Genomic DNA, 26,383 nt, shown 5'->3' with positions numbered 1-26,383 from the left:
CATGATTAGTAGGTGTCAATGTTTAAAAGATAAAATATATACTAAATGTTGAGATCTCACTGAGGATAAATGAACTGAATAATAGCAAAAAAGAATCACTGAAATATCTTTGCCATTACTAATATAGTTTTGATAGAGTGAAATCAGGCACATGTAATAAACTTAAGGCTCATAAATACACATTTTCTAAGGAAAGTAAGTTCATCCACAATGGATATCTTTTTAGTTTGAATCAAGCAACCATTAAAAGAGCATTAGAAAATGATGTCAAAATGAAATCCAACACATTGTCAAACTCAGATTGAGTTCCCATTAATTGTCATTAAAAAATTAATAAATTTCAGTTATGAGGTTGGTACCTAAAAAGAAACTAAAGTATTAAAAGCCTCCACAGACTAGAGAGTGGTAGACATGGAGTTTAAAGTAAGGTTGATTTGATTTGATTTCTTTAGTGGAATTTATTCAGTATATTTTCCTCTCAATTGAAAAACAACTCTAAGAATGTATAATTACTGCATGAAGTTCTTTAATTTGTTGCAAATTTTTTTTTACAGTTACATAGCACTTCCTATAGACTTGGGCGTTGAGCAGTATTATGGAGGTAACAGAATCAAGGTTCACTAAAGTCCTGAATCCTTGTCATCCTAACAACTTCATGGCTCTACAGTCTACATTCTCATAAGAACTATTATTATCTGTCATTGTGTGTGTGTGTGTATGTGTGTGTGTGTGTGTATTTGTATGTGTGTTCAGACATAAAAGGATTTAATTTTATTTAAAAAGATATTTGAGAGTCTAGAGATTATGTCAGTCTACAAGAGGTTAGCTTTGCAAACACAAGTACCACAGTTTGATCTCCGGAACCCATGTAAAGAAAAACACAAGCTGATATGGTGGCATGCACTTATAAACCAAGCACTGAGGAGGCAGAGGCAGAAATCTCTAGAGTTTTCTGTTCATCGAGCCTAGCTAACTTAGTGAGTTACAAGCTAATGAGAGAACATGTATTAAAAGAAACATGATGGATAGTTCTTATTGAAGCTACAAGGTTGTCCTCTCTTTTCTATATCCATCTGTGTGTGTACACAGAAGCACATTCCTACACATACACACACACACACACACACACACACACACACACACACATTTTCAATTTATTTAGTTTTTGTTTTTCTAAGTCTCTTTTTTGAAAAAGAGGATTATCTTTTTTTTAATTATTTATTTTCTGTATATGAGTACTGTAGCTGTCTTCAGACACACCAGAAAGTGTATCAGACTCCATTACAGATGGTTTTGAGCCACTATGAGGTTCCTGGAAATTGAACTCAGGACCTCTAGAAGAAGAGTCAGTACTTTTAAACACTAAGCCAACCCCTAAGTAATTCTTATGTGAAGTACAGAATAAGTTGTAAAAGATTTCTGTAAAATTTGAAATTGATTTATTTTTTAGAGGATTAATGCACTGAATAGGCCAGGAATAGAATGGCAGGCACTTTAAAATGGTGTTCGTACAATCCTAAATAGAGAACATGTATATGATATTATGGATGAGTACATATTTGGCTAGAATAATGCATGGTAAAAATTATCACTTTTTTTCAGAGCTAGAAAGTGGTGTTTTATGGAGAATTGTGATCACTATCTGGGAGTTTTGGCTTTCTTGTATACATGGAAGATGAAAGACTGTGTAGAGAGGTTTGAAGAATGTCACTATATAAATGGAAATGTAAAAATAACAGAAACCTAAATATTTGTAGTATGATGAAACAAATTTTGTCAATCCCATTCCACTCTAGAATGCTATGAGCCACACAAATCCACTTTATACTCTCCTGTGACTAATGATAGTTGCACTTCAATATTTGAAAATGGAACATGGATCTTATACATGTACAGTTTCCTTGAACATTGTGGCTTTGATATTTTTGTTGAAATTGGAGTTTTACTATGGCCCTGTCATAGTTTTTGACAACTTGACACAAATCCGGACATATGTTGGAAGAAGGCATCTCACTTGAGAAACTTTAATCATCTGATGGACTTGTGGGCATATGTTAACATTTATTGCTTCTTATATATTTAGCTGAGTACACCCCACTGTGGCTAGTGGTATTTCTAGACAGGTAGACCTGGAGTGTATAAAAAATACAGCTGAGCAAGCCTATTAGCACTTTTTCTTCATGGTTTATGCTTCTCTTCTTGCTTTCATGTTTTGTCCTGAGTTTCTGTCCTGGCTTCCTTCAATGAAGACCTATAATTTGTAACCCAACAAAAGATTTCTTCCTCCAAGGTGCTTTGATCAAAGAATTTTATCACAACAGCATAGAAAAAAACCAGAAAAGCAGTTTCCATTATTCTACCTTCCTTTGCATAACTAACAATTGATCATGTTTTTGTCTTTGATTACAATTAACCTGATCTATGAGTTATACTTTCAGAAAGCATCTTACTCTAGACTCTTTCTGCCCTTGAGAATTTAGAGGCAAAAGGCAGAGACTCTTGGTAAATTTAACTATAGTTTTAGCCTAAAGGACTATTTCGAAGTTAAGAGGTTCATACTACACCCTATACGTAAGTCAATTTACATTTTTTTTCTGCCACAAGCATAGCATTGAAAAGAATATGTTAAAACAAAAATATAAAATATGATATTTTGTGGTCAGAAGAAGTCGTAATGAAACTCAGTATAAGTTAGACAAGTTTTACCTTCTTTATACTTATTGTAAGTGATGAAGTAGTTGCTCACAGTGATGTAAAAGACAGAACACGAAAAGGATGACTTACCAATATAGTAAAGTGTTCTATATGTTTATGGCTTTCCAAATCTATGGTGAGTTAAAAAAATATGAATGGAGAGTACTGGATTTCTGCACAAATTTAATGTTTGAGTCAACTGAGGGGAGCCTTGTTAAAGGAGAACATGGTTAGAGAGAACTGGACATGGTTAGAGTGAGTATCTGCAGGTACATTAGGGCAAACAAATCAATCCCCAATATTATTAGAGGGACTTTTGTGCAAATCAATAAATGACTTATCTACACAACCTGTTTAGTCAAGTACAAAGAAAATTTTCAACAACTAAACCTGTATCAACTGGTCTGTTTCTTGTACATGCACACAGAATCTATTCTCCTACATCCACTGAAAGGTCTGTCTCAGATACTGTGGACAAGGGGAATTATCCAAATGAAGGTACAAGGCATGGGGGATGTAGACTGTCAGAGCGTGTGCCTCTTTCTCATTTCTATTTCACACCTTGTACATGCCCACACATGTTGTTTTCTTCCCCTTTTTATTTTACGCACTTTATTGCAAACAGCTACTACCTGTTTGACTAGATCTCTTCCTTAGTGAGGAACTGTGGGTAACTTTAATAGAAGACAAAGTAATCCACGTGCTAGAAACTAATCCTGTTGTCAGAACATTTAGAATTATAGCAGGTTGTTAGACAGTTGAAATTTTGCTTTAACTGTTGTCAACTTGATATACTACAGAGGCATCTAATAGGAAAACTTGAATTGAGGAATTGTCTCTTTAGATTAGTCTGTGGATCTATTGCCAACAAATTTCCTTGATTGTATTTTATTATTATTATTGTAAGGTAAAGCCCACTGTGAGTAATGTTGTCCCAGTGAAGTTGGTCATAGGCAATATAAGAAACATAACTAGGAATGAGTGTCTGAGTGAGCCTGAGATTGAGACAGCAGGCAGTGTGTCTCGATGGTTTCTGCCCCTGACTTTTCTCAGTAATGGAATATAACCAGGAAGGGTAAGATGAAATAAACCTTTCGTCCTCCAAACTGCTTTTACATCAGAGTGTTTTATCACATCAATAGAAAACTACCTAGGGCAGCAAGAAAGGGAAGGATATCTTTCTCAGGATCACTTCATTCAATTCAGACACCCAGAAATTCAGTATTTTTATCAACTCACCTTTACCTTGAGTACACAGGGATGACAAAGCAGAAAGAGGGATGAATCTTGGGTTTCTGGTGACCTCAGTTCTACCACCCTTTGCCTAGAATAATCAGGGTCATATAAAAAGAAATAAGAGCTACCTTATTTGTATGACTTTATTTTGAATCCCTGCAATAGCAGCAGCAATAGGACGCCACCTAAAACCATTAAGTTGAAGTCTCTCCAAAGCCTAACCATAACATTTCCTTGTGACTCTGTGTGTCATTGTTTATATAGCTTTCCATTCATGTCCACCTGTTTTATATTGCCATTGACCATCTCTCCATTGATCCTGTGTGGGTCAGATGTTCAATAAATTACTCAGGTAATTTATGCAACTTCCCTTTACTCTAAATTAAACAATAGTTCTTTTATATAGTGGTGTTCATTTTATATAAGTGTTTTGAAGATACAGAATCAGGTGTGGCTAGATAACTTGATATCATCTCTGAGCAACAATGTTCAATCCCTAGAACCCAGTTTTGGAAAATAGAACCAACTTCTGGGAGCTCTTTTCTTTTCAAGCCTGCACCTGTGCACATATCCACATGCACATCAGACACACACACACACACACACACACACTCAGACAATAAGTAAATGAATGAATAAATGAATAAATAAATAAATAAATACATGAATAGAAGTGTTTTGTTTCTTTAAGAAACAAGTAGGGTGTTAGAGAAATGATTTAAGAGCTAAGAATATGTGATGCTTTTCCAGAGACCCTGACTTTCATTTTTGGCACTCATGTTCAGCAGCTCACAACTGCCAGTAACTCACAGTTCCAAAAGATCTGATGCTCTCCTCTTTCTTCTATATACACTGATCACATGTGGCATTCACTTCCACACATAAATGCACACACACACACACAAACACACACACACACACAGACAGACAGATACACACACACACACACACACACACACACTAAATCTTAAAAAATAAAGTAGAACCATTTTTACATTTTCAGACTTTAGAACTAGCTTTAATTTTTAGAAGGTCATATTGTGCATGTCTCATCACTCCAGCTGAGTTATAAGTTTCAACAAGATGGAAATGGTGTCATATTTGTTAGACCCCTTTGACATTTATGCCTCAAAGTTCAGTAATTATTGGATGATGGAGTAATTGCTGAAATACAGAGGCATCTCTCACTCATCATATTGAATGATTATATAATCCAGCAAATTATCTCTGATCAGCTTAGCATACCCTTTTAAAGAATTAAATTCCGTGAGTGCTAAAGTTCTAATACAGATACTTGCCCCAATTCTGTCACAAGGAAAGGAGAGTTCATGAACATTTTCCTACTATTCTGAATCAAGTATTAAAAGGTTATCCCATGGAACGTGCAGCATCTTTCATTTTCAGAAATTATGACCCAGGTATGATTGCAAATTTACATGATTTCTATATTATTTTTTATTTTGAGTTACAATGAACTGGTAAGGATACTGGATTTAATTAAATTTTAAAAGTTACATCTTTTGTTTTATGTTTCATTATAATACTATCAAACTATCTTAATACAATTGAATGATTTAAATATATAATTTTATACAAATTCCTTGTACCATAATCTATTGGCATTAAAAAAGCATTGATATTTGTAATTGAAACAATATCATTTCTCAGTGACATGTCAAATAGCTTCTCCATTGGTCTTAACATTTATAATGATATTAACAAAATTGTTCCAACAGAATTTGACACTGTTTGAAACACAATTATTAAATATTTATTATTTATGCTTATGAGTGTCATGACTGAATGCATGCATGACTGCCATAAGCATTCTTTCTGACTGCAGAGGTCAGAGAGGGTATTAGGTTTCCTGACACTGGAGTTACAGATGGTTCTGAGCCACCATGTGTGTGCTGGGAATCAAACCCAGGCCCTCTGTAAGAGCAGGAAGTCCTCTTAAGGACTAAGCTACTTCACTAATTCTTCAGAAAAGTTTCAAGCAATGTTCACATTCTACCCTCATAATTAATTCAGTAATTTGTTATTCTGGTAGAAAAAAAATAGCCTAGGCAATCATGGTTATTGGGTTTTTGTTTGTTTGTATACCAGCTAATAAATTATTGTGATTTCCTTTTCTTAGTTTAAAAGACTCTATCCAAAAAAATAAAATGGATGTTTTTACATTTGTTAGCAAATGTTAGCCTTTTGAAGAGTCTTACCACTTCTGAAACAACAAATGTTCCCTCAAGTTTAATTTATCTTCTGAACTCCAATGTCATCCATGACATGACTGGAATCCTAGAAATTATGTTATTATGGGCAAGGACAGAAACTAGGTTATAGAAGTGAATGCATATTTGTAGAATACAGTAGAAAGCCTTAACAATGAAATTCACTGTTTTAAGAAAAAAAATCACACCTTGCAAATGTTATTCAGTGCTTATTGTAACACAGTTAACTCAGCATATGCCTTCTGCTCTGTTTTCAGTTCGCTCATTTCAATTATTTTCTGTTTAAGCATGACCTAAAACATAAAAAAAAAAACTTTGTGCGATGATTATCTTTTGCATTTTCATATTGAATGAGATTACTCAGCTAACTCAATCCTTGTTTGCTTGCTTGGCAACAACACAATGTTCTAAGGACTTGATTCATAAGGATGAGTCAGAGCTCTTGTTCTCAAGTCTCCAAATTGTATAATAGCAATGAAACTAGGTATAAAGAAACTGATTCATTCTGTTATATGTAATGAGGGAAAGTCCAAGAGGCAGGATAGTTACAGTAACTGTTGGAAAATATTCACAAAATGCTTGCCCTGACATCTCTGAGAACATTCGCATAAATGTTTTCACTTGTATCCTATGTGAATGAAATAGTTGAGGACTCTTTACCAAAGAAAATTATCACTAAAAAGTTGAAAATGCACTTATTTGACAAGCACTTTTAAAAAGTCTTTCAATGGAAGCTACTAGGTAGAAAACATTTTACCTCCGTTTGATGTTATACTCTCCTAAATGATATTTAATCATCTGGGAAATAAAACCCTGAGATTAATTTTCTGGAAGAAATACAAGCAACTTGAATTTTGCTTCCCTTAGTAGATATAATTTTACAATGTTTTAAAGTGCTGCTAATTGATCTCAGCAGGATCATGCTTCATCTCTTTGACGGAATAATTATGCAATTCTGCACTCATGGTGTCCTTTTCCTTTCCTTCAGTTTTTCTTTCCAATTCTCAAGGTCAGGTTTGGTTCTTGATAAGTTGTTAAAAACCTTGCTTTTGAAGGCTGTTTATTATATTTACTCTAAAGTGAGAAGTAATTTTAACATCCCTGATTGCATTAATATATGTATGTATTAGTAGTAGTAGCAGTAGTAGTAGTAGTTTTTGTAAATTTCATATGTATAAGTAATATGTTTACATCATTTCTCATTTTTCCATTTGTCTTCCAAGTCTCACTGTACCTTCTTTAGTCCATTTCATAATATGCTATCTTTTTACACAGAAGCACACACACACACACACACACACACACACACATAAACACATACATGCCTTTATCAAATTTATATGTGTTTAAGGCTGACCAGATTTTCATTTTACATTTTTTAGTGTGTGTGTGTGTTTATTTGTTGTGTTTGTGTGTGTTTTTTAGTTGTGTTTTCACCACATAAAATCTACCTATGTGTAATGCTTTCACAATATTTCTTTTCAAATCTATTTTACTGATCCTATATTCATAATAATACCAAATCTGTCTTCTTGGAGTACTTTAATCTTTATACTTCTTTTTACAAATATATTTGGTTTTACTTTAATGCCACTCAGTACTGAACATTCCAGATAAATTTACTATTAATTGCTTGGTTCTAAATTTACATCTTATTTCAGGTTACATTTTAACCTGAAATAAGGTTAAATGAATGAGATTACTACACTATGAAATCTCTTCTGTATATCTTCATTAATGCTTAGTTTTTTTCATTCTATACTTTTACAGTTACTTGCTCATTTTCTATCCCATGTTATTATGAGGTGATTTACATTCTGTGATGATTCATTGGTCATCATGATATGTAAACATCAAAAGGGGCAGCACCATGCCTGTATTTTGTAACTACCTTAGACCACTCCCATAGACAAATGGCTAAGTAGAACTGTGAGAATAATTACTGGATATTCATAGATAACAAACTATGTCTATCTCTGGAAGATTCCTGAGCTTTGAAGTTAGACTATTCAGGCTTTAAACTACACAGTGACTATTAATTATTTGACTTGAGCAAGTTGCTTTAAATTCTTAAGTGTCAGCCTCCTTTCAATTAGATTGTAGTGAGCATATGTACCCTGTGTTTCATAAGCTGATAAATGCTTAGAAGAGAGCGTATTTGTGAACTGACACACAATTCAACCTGGAATTTTGCTTTTTTAGCTCAGGAAATCATATATTTTAATGCTTTTACTAGTATCTATTACAAAGCAATGCTGATGTCATTAAAATAATAAGTGCTTTTTATGACTAAGATAATTTGTGAAAATTATAAAATACTTTATCTTTAATATACATTTGTAGTAAAAATTTATAGAAGCATGTAACTAAACTCTATCTCAACAACAAAATTGTATTTGAATTTCCTTCCTCTGTCTTTCCCAGGGTAATACTTACTACATCCATAATCTTTTATAGTTTTGGATTTTTGTATACTTTGATATGCAATGGTTTACATAGCCAAATCCTATCATATAAATTGCTAAGTACTTCACTTATTAGATAAAGGCATAGATGAACACTAGATACTTCGAGTTTAAAACACACAGGACATACTTTAAATGTGTCTATTGTTTGTTACACAGAATGGTAAAAATAACAGAAAAAAATTTCCCTTTCTGAAATTTGCAGACATTTTGAGAACGAAGATGTTAGATTCATTTTCTTAGGGATCTGTTCAGGCTTCAAATTTCTGATGCTAAAAATTCCATCTTATTTTTGCACCCTCTTCATATACTAAGATTATAATTCATATGTGTAGCAAGGATAGAAACTTTCTTCTATTAATATTTACTTTTATATACATTGAAGGTTAAGAAAGAAGTATAATTAAAATAATTTTAAGTTATCCTCCTTAGTCACATGGTTTTTTAACCTTTTTTATGATAGAATATGAAAGTAGAGTTTTTCAGGCTCAATGATGCATCGTTTTAGCCACTTATGATTTTCTTTAAATATTTTTTGCCATTTTCAGTGAATATAGTCACTACATCTATTCAGTGATTCAGTTATTCTTTACATTAGAAGCAATTCTAGTAGCAAATATAATGCAACTACCTGGCGTTAATATTTGACAAATTTCTCACAAACCCATTTTATCACTTAAATCTCTGCTTTCTTTAATGACAATCTGACAATATTTAAGCAAAATGACACTTATTGTAAACACTTGAAAATATGAATGATTATTATATATTTTCCATTACTCAATTAATTGCTTCAATCTTCCTTCATTGTAACTGTTGAAGCCTGAGATGAACGTCTAAAAATTACTGTAACCTACATGTGTGATTTGTTAGAAAAAAGATAAAAAGCCTACCATGTAACACTGTATTTTTAGATTAAACCTGTGAATGCAATAGAAAATGGAGTGGTACCTCAGTGGAGACAATGCTGCCACAAAAAGCATAAAGACTGACCTTCATTCCCAGAACTTAGTTACAAGCTATCTGAGAAAACAGCCACCTATAAGAGCAACCCTCTAGAGGTAGAAATGGAGGGCTTATGACTAGTAAATATCTGAAAAGTTTGGTTTCAGGATGGGACTTCAACCTTACTAAATTCAATATAAACAAATTGAGGAAGATACCATCTTCAGGGCTCAGCATGTCTATACCTACACACATGTGTCAACACTCATAGAAACATGCACACACACGGGAGAGAGAGAGAGAGAGAGAGACAGAGACAGAGACAGAGACAGAGAGATAGAGAGAGAGAAGGGCGGAGGTAGAGGCAGAAGAAGAGGAGGAAGAGGAGGAGGAGGAGGAAGGAGGGGGAGGGAGGAAAGAAGGGAGGGAGAGAGAATTAGGTAGTAATTATTAATCAGAAAAGTAGGTCATATAACTGTTCAATGAATGACATAGCCTTCTTTTTTGTTCATTTTAAGTTAGTCCTAGAGAGCTTAGAGGGAAATTATTAAAGGTTGAAAAAGGGAAAAAGTATATAATCATGAGAAACATCTATAGAGCAACAATCTATGAAACTTGAGTGTGAAGTATTTTACATAGCTTTGTGAATAACTCAGTCCACAGATGTTTATGGGTAGATGGTCTCATATTCAATAGATGATAAACAAGGTCATACAACACTGTTGATTTCTAGAGGATAAAGACAAGCTACAGAATTATATTCTTTCTTTTTCTTTGATAAAAATACATTTTAAGAGTCTGTTGGTTTGGATGTTATTCAGTCACAAGACCAGAAGTTACATAATCTGTGAGGATTTTATTGTTCTCTAATTCATTCACTTCATCTGTGTGATGTGTCCTAAACATAAAGGGAAACCCCCTTAATGTTATTACTTTTTGTTTAAATATAAGTTTAAACTAAGCATAAAAAGTATAAAATAAACTTTGTCATCTTGCATTTTATTTCCCTCCCAAAACAATTCCTGTGATAGCATATGAAATCTCGTTTCCTCCCAGATATATAGCTTTATGATAATTGAAGTCCTGACCTTAATTATTTTTAGAGTGGTTAAGGGAGAGGAAGTGTTTTGATTATAAGGTCAAAAGTGGTAGTTTCATTAAAAGTATTCCTTTGTTATTACTCTACTCAAAGGATTGAGTTCTCATTCTTTTATCAAAACTTATTAACCTTAGCACATATGCCAGCAAGTATTATTTATATAAAATTTCCAGAAAATGAAATATTTTAAAAATATTTTTGTTACATGTAAACATGCTATGTGTGAGTTGGGTTGTACATGTCTGTGTACACCTCTCTCTCTCTCTCTCTCTCTCTCTCTCTCTCTCTCTCTCTCTCTCCCCATCTGGAGCTTGCAATATTTTGGCTGGACTGGCAGTCAGAAAAGCCATGCATTTTCTCCTCTCCAACATTACCACATAAACAGTGTTGGGGCTACACCTTGGCATTCACATAGGTTCAGGGTACCCAAATTCCTTTCCTTTTGCTATGTAGTAAACACTCTTAGCAATGAGCCATTTGTCTCTCTAGTCTGAATACTTTCTAATTGCTCAAATCCACAGACAATAAATATGTTTGAAGTATTTTGGGGACACCATATACAGACTGTATCTTTAAATAATAGTGAACACAATAGTAAAAAAAAATAAGAGGGAATAAAGTAAAATTTTAGGAATAATTAACCTTGACTATTGATATATTAAATATCTTTTAAATATTAGCTTATGATGACCTATTATTTATATAAACCCTTGATATTCAGTAAATATTAGCCAAGTTCTTAAATTTGCTATATTTGTGGAATCTAAAATAACCATTATAAACTAAGAGTAAATATTTTATCTTTAAAACAATTCATTAGTTCAAAGTTCTCCATTCTTATTGTGTTTGTTAATTAAGTACATTGACCTTATACCTTGAATTAATCAGTGATATTTTCCACAAGCATTGAAAATTATAAGAAAAATTAATAGAATGGTGGAAATGCTACGAGATTCACAGGAGTGACAGAGTGAGTAAAAACATTTTCTCTTCAAAATTTACAGCTCAATTTTGAAACCTTTATAAAAACTTGAACATGGTTGCCTGTGTCAATACATCCAACCACTAGCCAGAAAAGCATTGCCAAAATTACCAACTTTTAGTTTGGTGAAAGTGTGTTTCAAGGCAATAAGCAAAATAGAAGAGTAAGGAAAGACATATAGTCTGCTCTGGCAACCAAGTGCTCTGGGGTCCACATGTACACACATGGCCATTTATAAATGCTCAGTTATGAAACACACTACACACACACATACAAAATATACACACAAATACAGAATCACATGCATATTACACAAGTGAAAACAGAAAGCAAAGGAAAATCCCACAATTACTAGAAGCAAGTTAAAAAGAATTTATAATCTTATGTCTATACATAGTTTGGTTTTATAACATTTCAGCTATTATTTTACATGATTTTTGTCTTTTGATAATTTCAAGGTTACCACAGTTTAGAATGATTTTCTTTGACATAATTATTTTGCTGGGAACTTACTAATGCTTGACATGGAATCAATACTTTATAAAATAGAAAATGATTCACTGTTATACCACAACTATATTTTTACCCTTTCTGAAATTTTGCAAGTATAGTTATTCCCTTATTAATTTAATTAACTCACCTAAGATTTAATTGCCTCTGAACTATAGTAAAATTATACCTCTGGGAAATTAACATTTATGTAGCACTAGTAACTCAACAATTTACTCAAATTGCTAAAGTACTTTTTCCTTATTAGTTAATTTTAGTTTAATTGATTGATATTTACAATACCAATTTCATATGATAATAAGCAATATATGTGTTTTATAACATATGTATGTTATAAAAACTAAGATAAATATATATCATTCCTAACCTCATTGCTATACAATTTCTATTCTTTTGTCTAATATTTCTTATTGGATTATTTTATTTATTTACATTTCACATGTCATCCTCTTTACACATTTGTGCCCCTAGAAATGCCCTATCCCTTCTCCCCTCCTCCTTTTTGTTATTACAACATTTTAATTACATGCAAGTATTAAGGTCTATTCTAGGTTGAGGAACTAGTAATACAATAAATGCAAATATTCAAAGAACAAGAAAGACAAAAAACACAAATAGTCAAAGAACAAGCAAGGCAATAAACAAAGGCCTATGATCACTCCCGTGATCATTGTTTCTAAGGGCTTCTCAGGATGACCACAATACTTCAGCCTACTTCCCTGTCCTAGTACAAAGTCATTTTCATACCTGAAGTCTACTTCCTTGTTCTGGCCTAAGATTTAGATTCCTGCCTCAAATTACTTTTTGTCTTAGCCTAAGATTTAGATTCCTGCCTGGAATTACTTCTTTGTTCTAACCTAAGGTTTAGATTCCTGCCTGAAGCCCACTTCCTTGTCCTTGGCAAATATCAGATTCCTGCAAAGCAGCCTATTTTCTTGTCCTTGGTCAATGTCAGATACCTGCCAAGCAACCCCCAAAGGTCTCCAAATTTCCCCATTTTTAAATTTTATATACAAGACTGAACCTGTCTTAGATCATTCTGATGAAAATGCCTTCCTTACCTGTCATGGAATATGCATTATCAAAAACAATGCACTTATATCTTAGGTTGGTAGGGCTCTGTGCACAATCTTATCTGTCCTTGACTTGCCAGCCTGTTAAATTAATAACTGTGTCTGGAGATCTATTTTCAGTTTTATGTCATGTACTTTGGCTGCCAATATGTTGATGTTGTTAAAAAACAAGCTTTAACACAATGGGTAGAAATAAAATATTCCCAGGACAAAAAGGGTTAGTATAATTAAACTATATATGCCGTTCTTGACACTTGACCAAAATTAAAATACTGACCTCAGGCCATGGATAATTTTATCAGCATTATCTACAGCATCAAAGCTGAACAGAGCAGCATTCTTTAAATTCATAAGCTCACTTTGCAAAGTTAAAACAGAGAGATGTTAGAATTATGCCAAATATACTGCAAGTGTCTTTAAAATTTTTTCCTGATTATAATGACTATCACTGTGAATTTTAAAAGTAACAGAACTCCAATGGTATTTGGCATGACACTGGAGATATCCCCTTTCTCAAACTCTGAACCTTCTTCCAATAATTTGAAAGGGATAAAGAGAATCAATCCATTCTTTCAAATGCCTATCTAAATCCTCTTGTGTATTCAACATATTAGTAACATTTTTTGTAAATGTTTAACAAAAGTATCTGTCCTTAACTTCTTGTGTTAAAGCAATTGCAGAACTAGTGGTGCTAGCAACTAATGGTATTAAAGCTTTTATACCAGAAATAATCAAGCCTAGTACCCTCTTGCTTCTGCTTAAAGCCTAACTCAAACCTTCCAGTACTTGCAAGCTTTTTTCACATGACCAAGGTTCTGTGATACTCAGGGTAATAAAACAAAAGCTGGTTGATAGACCTCCATTACTGACATGCCAGATTTTAACAAACTAATACAATTAGAAAGGGTCTGATCAATGCAAGTTACAATAAATACTGTAGAAGAAACAAATATATTTTTAACTTGACAATTAAAAGAGCCTTAACACATGACCTAACACTTGTTTGAAATCCTAATCCTGTCCCAACTTTTTCTGTTGCTAATACAACATCATGGAGAACTGTAGCTAAATTTCAAATATGTTTCTGAAAATGTCCAGATACTGCCTTCCAAATGAAGACTGTTATTTATAAATTGGATTGATTTCTAGACCAGTCCATGATTGAGTCCAAATAACTAGTCATATTTAATAAAAATACAAAAGTCATTATAACTTCTCTTTTTGATTCTCTGTTCCACAAGGTCTAAAACCTTAAGGCAAGGCAGCTTGTCCCATTAAGAGTATAGGTAAGCAAAGATGGATCAGGAACATATATAGTCCAATAAAACTTCCCAATCACCATTGTCAGGACACTCAGCAAGCTCACAGGTCACCATCATTCTTTATCCCAGCATCAGCCTGTCTTACCAATTTCTCTGGCATCTACCATACTCCTTCAGCATCCTGTAGAAAAAACAGAAACATGCTCCCTTTCCCATATTAGAAACCTGTTCGGGATCATGCCATTTGCCAGTAAGTGGATCTTTCCCTTTCACCTAGGCATAGGTATGCCTAGTCGTAGGGTGCCATAGGCACTCAGCAGAAAGTTCCTTGGCATCTGAATTATTTTTTTAATTGAATATTTTATTTATTTATATTTCTGATGTTATTCTCTTTCCCTGTCACCACCCACCCAGAGAAACTCCCTATCCCTTCACTCCTCCTGCTGCTTCTATGAGAATGTGCCCCCCCACATCCATCGACTGCCCCCTCCCTGCCCTCAAATTCCCCCACTCTGGAGCATTCAACCTTCACAGGACCAAGGACCTCCTCTCCCACCTATGTCTGACAAGGCCATCCTGCACTATACATACAGCTGGAGTCATGTATATCAGCCATGTATATGTATCCTCGATGCATGTTCAGAGATTGGTGGTTTAGACCCTGGAAGTTCTGGTTGGTTGGAATTGTCGTTCTTCCCATGTGGCCTCAAATCCCTTCAGCACCTTCAGTCTTCTCTCTACCTCATCTATTGGGGACCCCATGATCAGTTCAATGGTTAGCTGCGAGCACCCATCTCTGAATATGTCAGATTCTGGTAGAGCCTCAGAGGAGACTGGTATATCAGGCTCCTGTCAGCCAGCATACACATCCTGGCATCCACAACAGTGTCTGAGTGTGGTGGTGACTGTACATGGAATGGATCCCCAGATCTAATATATCTAAATCTCTATTTTCAACTCTGAATAAAATTATTTTTTTCTTAATTTATGCAATTAATGCTCCAGTTGTTTTATATTGGCCCATGTAAAATATCATAGGGCCATATATTTATTATTATTATTATTATTATTATTATTATTAAATATCCAAATTAAAACAAATGAGCTGAAATGTTATCAAGTCACTTACATTAAAAATATGTTTATTTTATACTAGTATATTTTATTATTTAAATAAAAACATCTTTACTCAATATGTGCTTATTTTCCATGTAAGTTGAGCATATATAGAAAAATACATCATTCTTTCATTAAAATTTTACTTTGAAGAAGCTGTATAAATTATATTGAACTCAGTTTTAAAATCCTGTAAAATATTATGGTATTTTAAAGTTTACCATGAAGACTAAATACTGTAAAACATCTAAAACTTTTAATAAAACTAATTCCTTTTCTGATGCAGTAAAATTTTGTCACATTACCAAAATTAATATCTTCTGTACTGAATGAGAAAAAGTGGTAAATTTCCAGCCTGAAATTTCTCCACAGGAAAATAATAATAAAACCTAGATGTATTTTTATAATAATAAAACATTAAATATATTAAATGACACTAAATTCTCTTTTATTCTTTCTTCACTACAGAGTTGCAGAGTAGCTCCTGTGGCAATCCAGGAGTTCCACCGAAAGGTGTACTGTATGGTACAAGGTTTGATGTTGGGGACAAGATCCGCTACAGCTGTGTAACTGGATATATTCTTGATGGCCATCCTCAACTTACTTGCATAGCCAATTCGGTTAATACAGCTTCCTGGGATTTCCCTGTTCCCATCTGCAGAGGTAAAAATAAATGAACAAATACATTCCTATACTATACCTATATCTATCTATCTATCTATCTATCTATCTATCTATCTATCTATCATCTATCTATCTATTATCTATCTGTCTATCTATCTATCTATCTATCTATCTATCTACCTATCTACCTATCTATAAAGTGTGGAATATAATGAAAACCTGTTAAATATAAGAGAATATAAAGCTTAACTATTTATAATCTACCTATTATCAATTTATACTCTAGATTTCTCTTCCATATATCATCTATTTATATCGGGCACTGAATGACAAATGTGCACACATAATAAATACTTGTTAAGTCAAAAGTATTTTTATATAGACTAAGCTATTTCTATTCATAAGCATTTTTATAGTTTTAACAGAATACATGCACACATATTTTCTAATTCTTATAAGAAAACCATATAGAGATTTTGATGCTTAAAATTTAGGATTGATTATATAAACTGTCATGCATATTATTTTGCTTTAACTGAGAAATGTTGACTATCTCTCTGAGACTTTAAAATTTCTCACAGAATTTGACCAAACATTTTTTTGTGATAGTAGTACTTTATACTTTAATGCTAATGCTATAAAATTATTTATTTCAGGAATAAAATATAATTATATTTAGCATTCATAGTGGTTCAAAGTTTAATATCTGGAAAGTTTTAAACATTAGTTCTATATACTAGTCTTGCCCTCATAAATTCAAAAGATCAACATTGTTCAGTCTGCACTTTCTTTCCTATTATGATGTATTTCAACAGCCTATTGAGCTGTGTTTCTCTAATTCCTCGCTGAGTAGTATTAGGTAAGAGTGTGCAACTACACATGTAAAATGCTTTTCCTTAAGCACATGACTGTAGACAAAAGGCATAATAACCAATGAAATCAACCACAGATAACTTCTTAATTTTATATAATTTTATAACTTTATATGTATATACTAGTATATTTTTATTCTATTTAATACATTTAGGCTTTTGTATGTATATGTGAAACCCACCTGCTTAGCTATTTTTAGTTAGGTAATGGACCTTCTTTATCTGAAGATGGGAAACTTACCTGTGTTAAGTGGGAAACTTATACAACTAGAAAAGTTCCCTCTCCCTTCCACACCATTAACTTCCATTAATCATTAACTGCTAATTGATCCTCAATAACAAGGGAGGCTTAGTAACATCATCTTGCACTTCTTAATAAATATCAACAGATCCAATTTTCTGCAGTTATCCTCAGTTGCTATGAGTTCATGGGTTGAACATTCATGTCCTGCCCTGAAGACAGTGTTCCACAGAACTCTTCCCATTCCTCCTCCTTTTACATTCTTCCTATGATCTCATATGTTATTCCTATTGTGCACATGATGTAAATGCCCTATTCAGAGCTGTAATCTCAACAGCACTTATTGTCAGTACTTGGATAAGACCATAGTAACATACAAATCAGGCAAGATGTGTAGACTATCACAATAGTGGCAGCATGATTATTTTGGGTGTTCCTAATAGGTTTCTGATTACATTTTGAGGTTTGAGCCAAAAAAAAAGAAAAGTAAAGTAAAAGAAAACCACTCACAGCTTGTACTGAAAAACGGTTTAAAAGACCATCATAGGGAATTCAGAGGGGACCAAACAGAAAAGACGCTACTACAATTTTACCAAGTAGACATGTTATGACCATCAAACTGCTTTCCAAATATTTTTGTTCATCACCCACACACAGCTAACATCTTTTGCCAGCTGTGTGAATCAGAATATGATTGGTCTCAGGCAAGCCACATGAATAATTTGACTTCATTTTTTCTCTGGTCAATGAGATGAATTAAAAAACAAAACTGCTTTCATTCTAGCATTGCTAAACAAACAGCCTCTACATGCTGTTTATTGCTGTATGTGGGATATCCTCATTCTTTCCAAGCTGGTCTCTGTGTTGGTATTTTCCCAGTATTGCTGTTTTGTGCCTCTGCTCTTCCTTCTATTTCTATGATTACTATTGTCAGTTTTATGTCAAACACAGGAAACCACTAAAGAATTTAGAAGCATTGTATCTTTTAAATGAAAAGTACAAAGTTAAACACTATATATTTTAAAAGATGATTGGTCAGAATTAGCCAAATATAAAGGATAGGGGATTATGAAGTTCTGAGACTTTATTCAACTTGAAAGTGATGCCAGTTTTTTTTTTTTATGAACTACAAAGTCAAGATTCAAACTATCATAATTTTACACTATCTACCATACACAACAGTCAATTTCCAGTTCTACAAAATGATACAAAGGTATGAAATATCAGCTCACATCCTAGAAAGCAAGCTTTCTGAATGTGAACCTGAATTGTTCAGGTGTAACAGCGTGCCCTTATTTGATCTCTAGGGAGCCATTATCTTTCTCTTCTAAGGCTATAAGCAAATTTTGTCCTCAGTACTGTGACATTAGAATGTTTTGTAAACAGATGTGTATGAAAATATTGCCTGACACAAGTTCAGTTGAGAAATGTTCAAAAGATGTGAAGACCTATTAGAGTTCCAGTAGAAAAGTGTCTGAGACCTTAAGGGGGTTAGTAGAAAAGCCAAGCTTGAACGTCTTTCACTATACCATAGTATGAGATTTGAATGTCCAATTACCATACATTGAAACTTCAAATAATTAAATTACACCTAGGAGAGAATAACTGATCTCATAGTAAACAGAAACAAAATTGTATATGTGTGTGTGTACATACACACATATGTATATATTTGTGTGTGTCATATAGAGAGATATAAATGTATATATATACATATTTTTAAAAGGTACACATTTTATTCACTAAAATGTTTCATAAACTTTTAAAATGGAGGATTTGCAAAAGGAACTGAAATAAAAACAAGAGATAATTCAAGTGTTTACAGTAGATCATCACCAACATTATTTTATATTAATCTCTAATGCTGGGTTCTTCACTTATTTCAATTCAGATAATGGAGTTCGTAATTTTAAAATAACAGAGTTACACTAGTCTAAGTGTATGCATTGTTTCCCCTACTGAATAGATCATTTGAGAAACATACATACTTTGTCTACTTGGAAACTACTGCTTTAGTAATAGAATGGTGAAGATATAGAGGCAGAAGGAGCAAAGTTACAACTGAGTTCATGTTAAAAGTATTCATGAGGCACCCAGGTTTATCCTAGGACCTTTGCATGTTAGGCAAGCAAGAATAATTATACCCTCAGTCCTGTTAGAGTTTAATGCAACCATGAAAACAGGTGCATCTAGTCTAATTACTACACTTTGCAACTTGTACCATATCTTCCCCTTAAAAGAAAGGACATATAGTTAGAAACCAGAAATGAAAAGATAGATCAGTTATCTTTATGCTTGTCTAATCCTAGAGACTTCTATTTTGTTAAGATTCCCTTTCTATTCCAAGGTTAAATTTTTTTGCCTGAGTATGCACCTTACTCCTTTGCTCCTGCTTCCCAAGGCCCTGCAGGCACATTTACTTTGACTTTCAGCATAACCTCTGTGAGTTCTAATTTATCAAAAAGTGGCACCCTCTGTGTTTATAAATGTTGCCTGCTTAACTTCAGTCTGCCAAGCTCACCTTTTCTTCTCACAGCTCCTAAAACTAATGAATGCATTTACTCATTTAAATGTATTCATTAAAAACCTACCCTGTGAAAAGCAGCATTTTATATGCCAAGGAACCAAAGATTGATTAAGAAACAACTCTTGCCTTTAAGCGCTTGTGGTCCAATGGGGCAGACTGTAATGTAATCGAGCAATTACAATAATGTGTGATAATTGATTTAATGGTAGGATCTGTAGGAAAGTTGGGCACCTTTACGAGGAAACATTAGTGTCTCCCAGTTGAGGGGATGGAAGTTCATCTGGGGACAGAAATTTAAGAGCCAGCTTGACAGAGGATTACTAAAAATATTAACTATATAGAGCAAGCACATTTTAAGTGAGGTAATAATTCATGTAGAAAGTACAAATTTTCCTTTCCAGCCTTAATGGTAGTTCTCATGTGTTACTAATATTCACTGGCTAAGCGTTGCGTCTCTGTCATACTTCATAGAGCACATGATCTAATTTTGCATGCTCAACTTTATCTCCCACCAACCAACTTTTATTAAAACTTAAAAAATGGAGAACTAGTGTGATTTCAGAGTGTTTCATTGTGATCCTGATCAAAGGGGAATTCAGAGCACGGTTTAATCCATGCTTCTGTCTTCTGCTCTTGTCACTTGATAGCATACTGATTCCTTAATTTATAACTGTGCAGGGGGTTGATAATTCTGTAATGATCTCCCTATTGCTTCCTAAGGTGTTGACACAGAGTCTTTCCTTGATGAAACCTTTGCTTTGTAAACCTCTTTGCTGCTTCCTAGCTATGATAGTTTAATTAAGAAAGAAACAAATGTCATATCAACCTTAAGGGCATGGAGCAAGCGTTTTTAATGTTGAAAAGTAGGATCCATTTTATCAGCAACATCTGCTAGTATTTGAAAAAAGCAGCTAAGTTCCTGCTAAGCCAAAGCCTAAAGAAACTTAATGCTTGTCCTCATACCTGGAGCACTTAAATTTTCTGTAACCCCTTCCTTTGACAGACAATTCTGTGAAATCTATTTTCACTGAGGTTTCAATTATCCTGAGATCCCTTCTCAACCTAGTGCTCCCAACACTTTGTACAAACTACGAGAAGTTTGGGGCTATGGAGAATGAATGTAGAACCCTAGATTGAAAGTTCTCAAATCTGTAATGGGAGTCTCGATTCAGAGAATCATTTAGATACATATACTCCAAAAATCACTACAACAGACATTCATGAACTGTAGTGTGTCACCTGAATCTTGCCCCTTTTTCATACTTAAAGAAATATTAGAGGAATCAATGTACTAAGATATAACAAATGACATACATCATATAATAACTACCACTTGTATTGGGAATTATTGAAATTTGGATTAACTAAAATTTTTTTTAAAGTTACAGTGCCAGTTTTATGTCTAACCTCTAAAAGCTAAAATTTTATATAGAAGTTCAGGAAAGGGGAGATGAAGTAAAGGATGTGAACACACGAAACAACGATGGAGATGCTTTTTTTCTGATAGCACCATGTTGGAATGGATGTGACATTAGTAATGCAGTTGTGATCCAGAAAATTGGTACATTGTGATTGTCATTGAATATTTGACATCACAAATATGTGAAAGACTTATAGGGAAGGCATTACATGGAAAAAGTGAAATAAAATTCAAGTAGCTAAACTAATAATTGTGAGTGGAAACATTTTTCATTATTTCACATATTCCTAGACATAGGAATACGTTTCATCCAAAATATGATAAGTAAATAACTAACAAATAGAGAAACAACAGCAGATTGCTTTGTTGAACATACAATTTTCTTGACAGAAATTTTAAGTAGTCCTAGATGAAAATGTAAGGCCAAATACAGAATTGGTATTTGTCATGAAACTTGACAGTTGAATAGGTATAAATAGAAGGAAATTAGAGCAAACATGCTCCTCTAGACATTGTAATTTATCTCACATGATTTGATTTACTGTATTTATATGACTATATGACTAATCTCTGGAAAGCCCTCCCCTAAATCATTCAAAAATAAAAATTTCATTTACATAAAATATAATATGAAAATTACTATAATATACATATGTGTTGAGATATAATATTAAAAACATAAGATTGACTTAATAGATATGGATGATGAAATTTGAATTAAAGTTATTTAGCATGAAAGATACACAGTAATGCTTTGTTGAGATAAGCACAAAAATGATTACCTTGTACTTCATTTAATTTAGACCACTTAAACTCAAAGAAAAATTGCTATTTGAAATATAAAACTGTATTCTTTTGGGAAGTACTCAGGAACAGTAGTTTGTCTTCATTGTAACTTTGTGCTTTAAAATTTGTAGTAGGTAAAATTTTATTTCAAAAAGGATTTTGATGTCATAGATGGTACCCTGTTTAAAAATGTATGATATTCCAGTTAAAATACAGTCAATTAGTACAATGGATAAATATTACACTTCAAAATCAAAGAAGTCAATGGGAGAGGATATCCTTGGTCCTGTGGAGACTTGAGGACCCAGTGTATGGGAATGCTAGGACAGTGAAGCAGGAGTGATTGGGTCGAAGTACATTCACTGAAGCACGGTGAGGGGGATGGGATGGGGGTTTGTGGAGGGGAAACTGGGAAGGAGGATAACATTTGAAATGCAATGAAGTAAAATAACCAATAAAAAAATTAAGGAAGGAGTTCTTGACATTGCAACTTTTTCTTGTCAGCCAGAATTCTGGGACTTGTAGCAGAACTGTTCACAGAAATTAGAGGCTAAACTGTGCTATAATCAACACACATGCATGTGTGAGTGTGTGTGTGTGTGTGTGATATCTATATATATCATATACATCACATATATACACATATACATGCACACATATTATATACCATATATATCACACACACACACACACACACACACACACACACACGTGCATGTTTTAGGACACTTTAATAGTAGGTTTCTATATGAATTTTCAAATACGGTTGGTGTTAGTTACTCCTCTCTGTTTTATTCCCCTACCGTGTTCTCCTTATCCTATACTCTACAGCATTTAACCTTTTCTGTTCCATAATTGCCCTTTTTATCCTACTTAATTAATCAATTAATTTTATATCTCAACCACAGTTTCCTCTCTCTCCTCTTCCAGTCCTTTCAGCTCCCCTTCCCTCCAGTCACCTTCTATTCCTCCTTTTTTTTTTCAGAAAAGAGGAAGCCTCTCATAGATTTTTACAGCCCCATGCATATCAAGTTGCAGTAAGACTAAGTGCTTCTCCTCCTATTAAGGCTAGCCCAGGAGAGGGAAAGGGTTCCAAAGATAGGGAATAAAGTGAGAGACAGTCCTTGCTTCTACTCTTATGAGTCCCACAAGTCCAAGCTGCATAATATATGTATACGGAGCCTAGACCAGTCCAGTCCATACTCCCTGGTAGGTGGTTCAGTTTCTCTGGGCCTCTATGGGTCCAGGTTAGGTGATTCTGTACGTTTTCTTGTGGCATCCTTGACACCTTTGAGCCCTACAATCCATCCTCAACCTCTTACACAGGATTCCTTAAGCGCAAATGTTTGGCTGTGGTTCTCTGCATTTGTTTTTATCAGTTGCTGTATGATGTCTTTCTGATGACAGTTATGCTAGACTCCTATGTGCAAGTATAACAGAATATCATTAAAAAATGTCAGAGGTGGGCTCACTGTCACATCATGGGGCTCAAGCTGAACCTCTCATTGGTTGGCCTCTCCTTCAATTTAAGCTCCATCTTTACCACTGTACATATTGTAGAGAGGGTATCTTGTTGGTTGAAGGTTTTGTGGCTGGGTTGATATCTCAGTTCCTCCATTTGTAGTCTTGCTTGGTTATAGGAAATGACCAATTCAGGATCCCTATCTTTCACTGCTGGGAGTCTTAACGAGGCTAGCCCTCATAGATTCATGTGCATTTCCATGGCTATAGGTTTCTAGCTCATCCCATTCCAATAGTCTCTCCTAGTATTCACTCCCTTTGTCCTCCCCCAACCCGATCCCTAATAGTTCCATCCCTAACCCCTATGACTGTTCCCTTCCTCCCATCCACCTATGATGTGTATTTTATTCTCCATAATTTCTCTTAATGCTTATGTTTATTGTGTTTTGGAATAGTAAATATTTGGAAGCACTATTAATGAAGAGAACATGTACATACCATTCCACGAGCCAAGTTAAGAGCATAAAAATTTAATAGAAGTATATACTATCACTTCAAAGACTGCCAGTAAGGTTTCAGGGATTTAAGTTCACAAGGAAAATTTTACAAATCTCAAAGGTCATTTACGTCATCATCATTTCTGGAATGATAGAACCTATCAAGCATGGCAAAACTCAATCATCTTGTCATGTTCCTTAAGCTTCACAAATTATGTATCTGACACAAAATATGAATAATATTCTTTAAATTATTGGTTAATAACCACTTTAAATTCTAAATGTTTCTTGAAATGAAATTACTTTTTGTTATTTTTGCTCATTTTTTTCCTTTTTGACATAGGTTAATTGCTATGGCTAGGGCAATTTTGTCTTAATTTTTCACTCTTTTTGTGAATAAAAGTTATCAAATTAATCAGCATAATTTAAAATTAAGGACATTTATTGCATACTTACATTTAACTTATAGCTAATTTTAAAAAGTGGTTGACAGGTCATAATGTAATACATGTGGAAATATAACATAAATTCAAATGAGGCAAACAAAAGTAAGGAAAATATAACACAAAAATTAGATGAATTGAAAAACACATTTAATATCTGAAAGTCAAGTTCAGAATTCTTACATCCTTGGAGTCAGCATTCAGTTTATCATTTACTCATTGATAGTATAGCACATCTAAAAACATAATTAAATTATAATGTCTCATACTAAAAGAAAGCAATATGAATAACATCTCTTGTAAAACATCATATAGGAATCACAGCATTATTTCATGATGTTCATCTATCATAGCAGTTATATAAGCTTAGAGAATGAACTTCCCAAGGTAGTTCTACAACTTCTTAATGGTACACAAATAGATCTTGACACTGAGAAGATGATTAAGGACTATATTTAGAGAAAAATATAAATCAAAACACATGTGCCTAATGACATGAGCCAAGTCAAATGCTCTAAAAACCAGCTGTCCAAATTTAGCTTTGTCCCATTTTTCTATATTTAAAATAAATGTTTTGTTAGCTTTTATGTCTAGAATCTGGCCTGCAAATTAATCATCTAAAATTACAACCAAAAAGATAATGCATCTGCAGTAGTGTGCTCCTATTTTTGTATATCTCATTATTCAAAAGATTTTAATACATTAAAAAAATTAACTTTAAAATATTGAATAGAAAGTCTATTATTGTAAATTAAAGGCATAAAGTTATTTGATTAATTCTATTATATTATTATTACATAATTAACATTTAAATTATACTTACCTTTAATTTGTAGCTTTACATTTACAAATATGTCTTTGTTTGCATATTGTAATTCAACCTTTCTGAATTTCTTGTGTGATTATATTTCTTATAATTCCATCTAAAATGACTGTTTCTAGATGTTTTTACACTTGTTCTTAGCCAAAAGGCCGAGAAGTGATTAGATGTTTTTATTTTTTTTTTTTAATTTTTTTATTGGATGTTTTATTTACATTTCATGTGTTGTCCCCTTACCCCATCCCCCACCCACCCAGGAACCCCCAATCCCCTCACACCTCCTCCTTCTTCTTTGTGGATGTAACCTCTATCTACCCCCCCACTCCCACCTCCCCACCCTCAAAACTCCCACCCCCTGGGGCGTCCAGCCTTCATGAGGTCAAGGATCTCATCTTCCACCTGTGCCCAGCAGGGCCCTCCACTCTTATATATTCAGCTAAGGCCCTGGATCCCTCCATAAGTGCTCCCAGGCTGGTGGTTTAGACCCTGGGAGCTGTGGTTGGTTGGTATTGTTGCTCTCCTCATGGGGCCACAAATCCTTTCAGCTCCTTCAGTCTTCACTCTAACTCCTCCATTGAGAACCCCATGATCACTTCAATGGCTAGTTGTGAGCATCTGCCTCTGAATATGTCAGACTCTTGAAGACCTCTGAGGAGACATCCATATCAGGCTCTTATCGGCATGCACTTCCTGACTTCCACATCAGCATCTACCTTTGGTGACTGCACATGGGATGGATACTCAGGTGGAAAGGTCTTCAGACGGCCCCTCCTTCAGTTTTTGTCCCTCGCTTTGTCTCCATATTTGCTCCCTTGAGTATTTTGTTGCTCCTTCTAAGAAGGACCGAATCACCCCCACTTGGTCTTCCTTCTTTATGGACTTCATGTGGCCTGTGAGTTGCATCTTGGGCATTTTAAGGTTCTGGGCTAATATCCAATAATCAGTGAGTGAATACCATGTGTGTTCTTTTGTGATTGGCTTACCTCACTCAGTATGATAATTTCTAGTTCCATCCATTTACCTAGGAACCTCTCAAATTCATTGTTTTTAATAGCTGAGTAATACTCCATTGTGTAAATATA

General features: G+C 33.9%; 1 protein-coding gene across 3 annotated transcripts in view; it reads left to right on the top strand.

The window, feature by feature from the left end:
- The window catches only part of Csmd3 (CUB and Sushi multiple domains 3), a 1,130,934-nt gene that overhangs the window by 204,066 nt on the left and 900,485 nt on the right, over window positions 1-26,383 (top strand). For all 3 annotated transcript variants that reach the window (XM_028765583.1, XM_028765601.1, XM_028765593.1), the window contains exon 4: window positions 16,079-16,273. In XM_028765583.1, coding sequence (XP_028621416.1) covers window positions 16,079-16,273 — 195 coding nt within the window. The remainder of the gene's footprint in view (window positions 1-16,078; window positions 16,274-26,383) is intronic.

The sequence above is a fragment of the Grammomys surdaster genome, unplaced genomic scaffold, assembly GCF_004785775.1.
Source record: "Grammomys surdaster isolate TR1022 unplaced genomic scaffold, NIH_TR_1.0 63, whole genome shotgun sequence".
In the NCBI taxonomy this organism is placed as follows: Eukaryota; Metazoa; Chordata; class Mammalia; order Rodentia; family Muridae; genus Grammomys; species Grammomys surdaster.
This window is presented reverse-complemented; position numbering and strand designations above follow the sequence as displayed.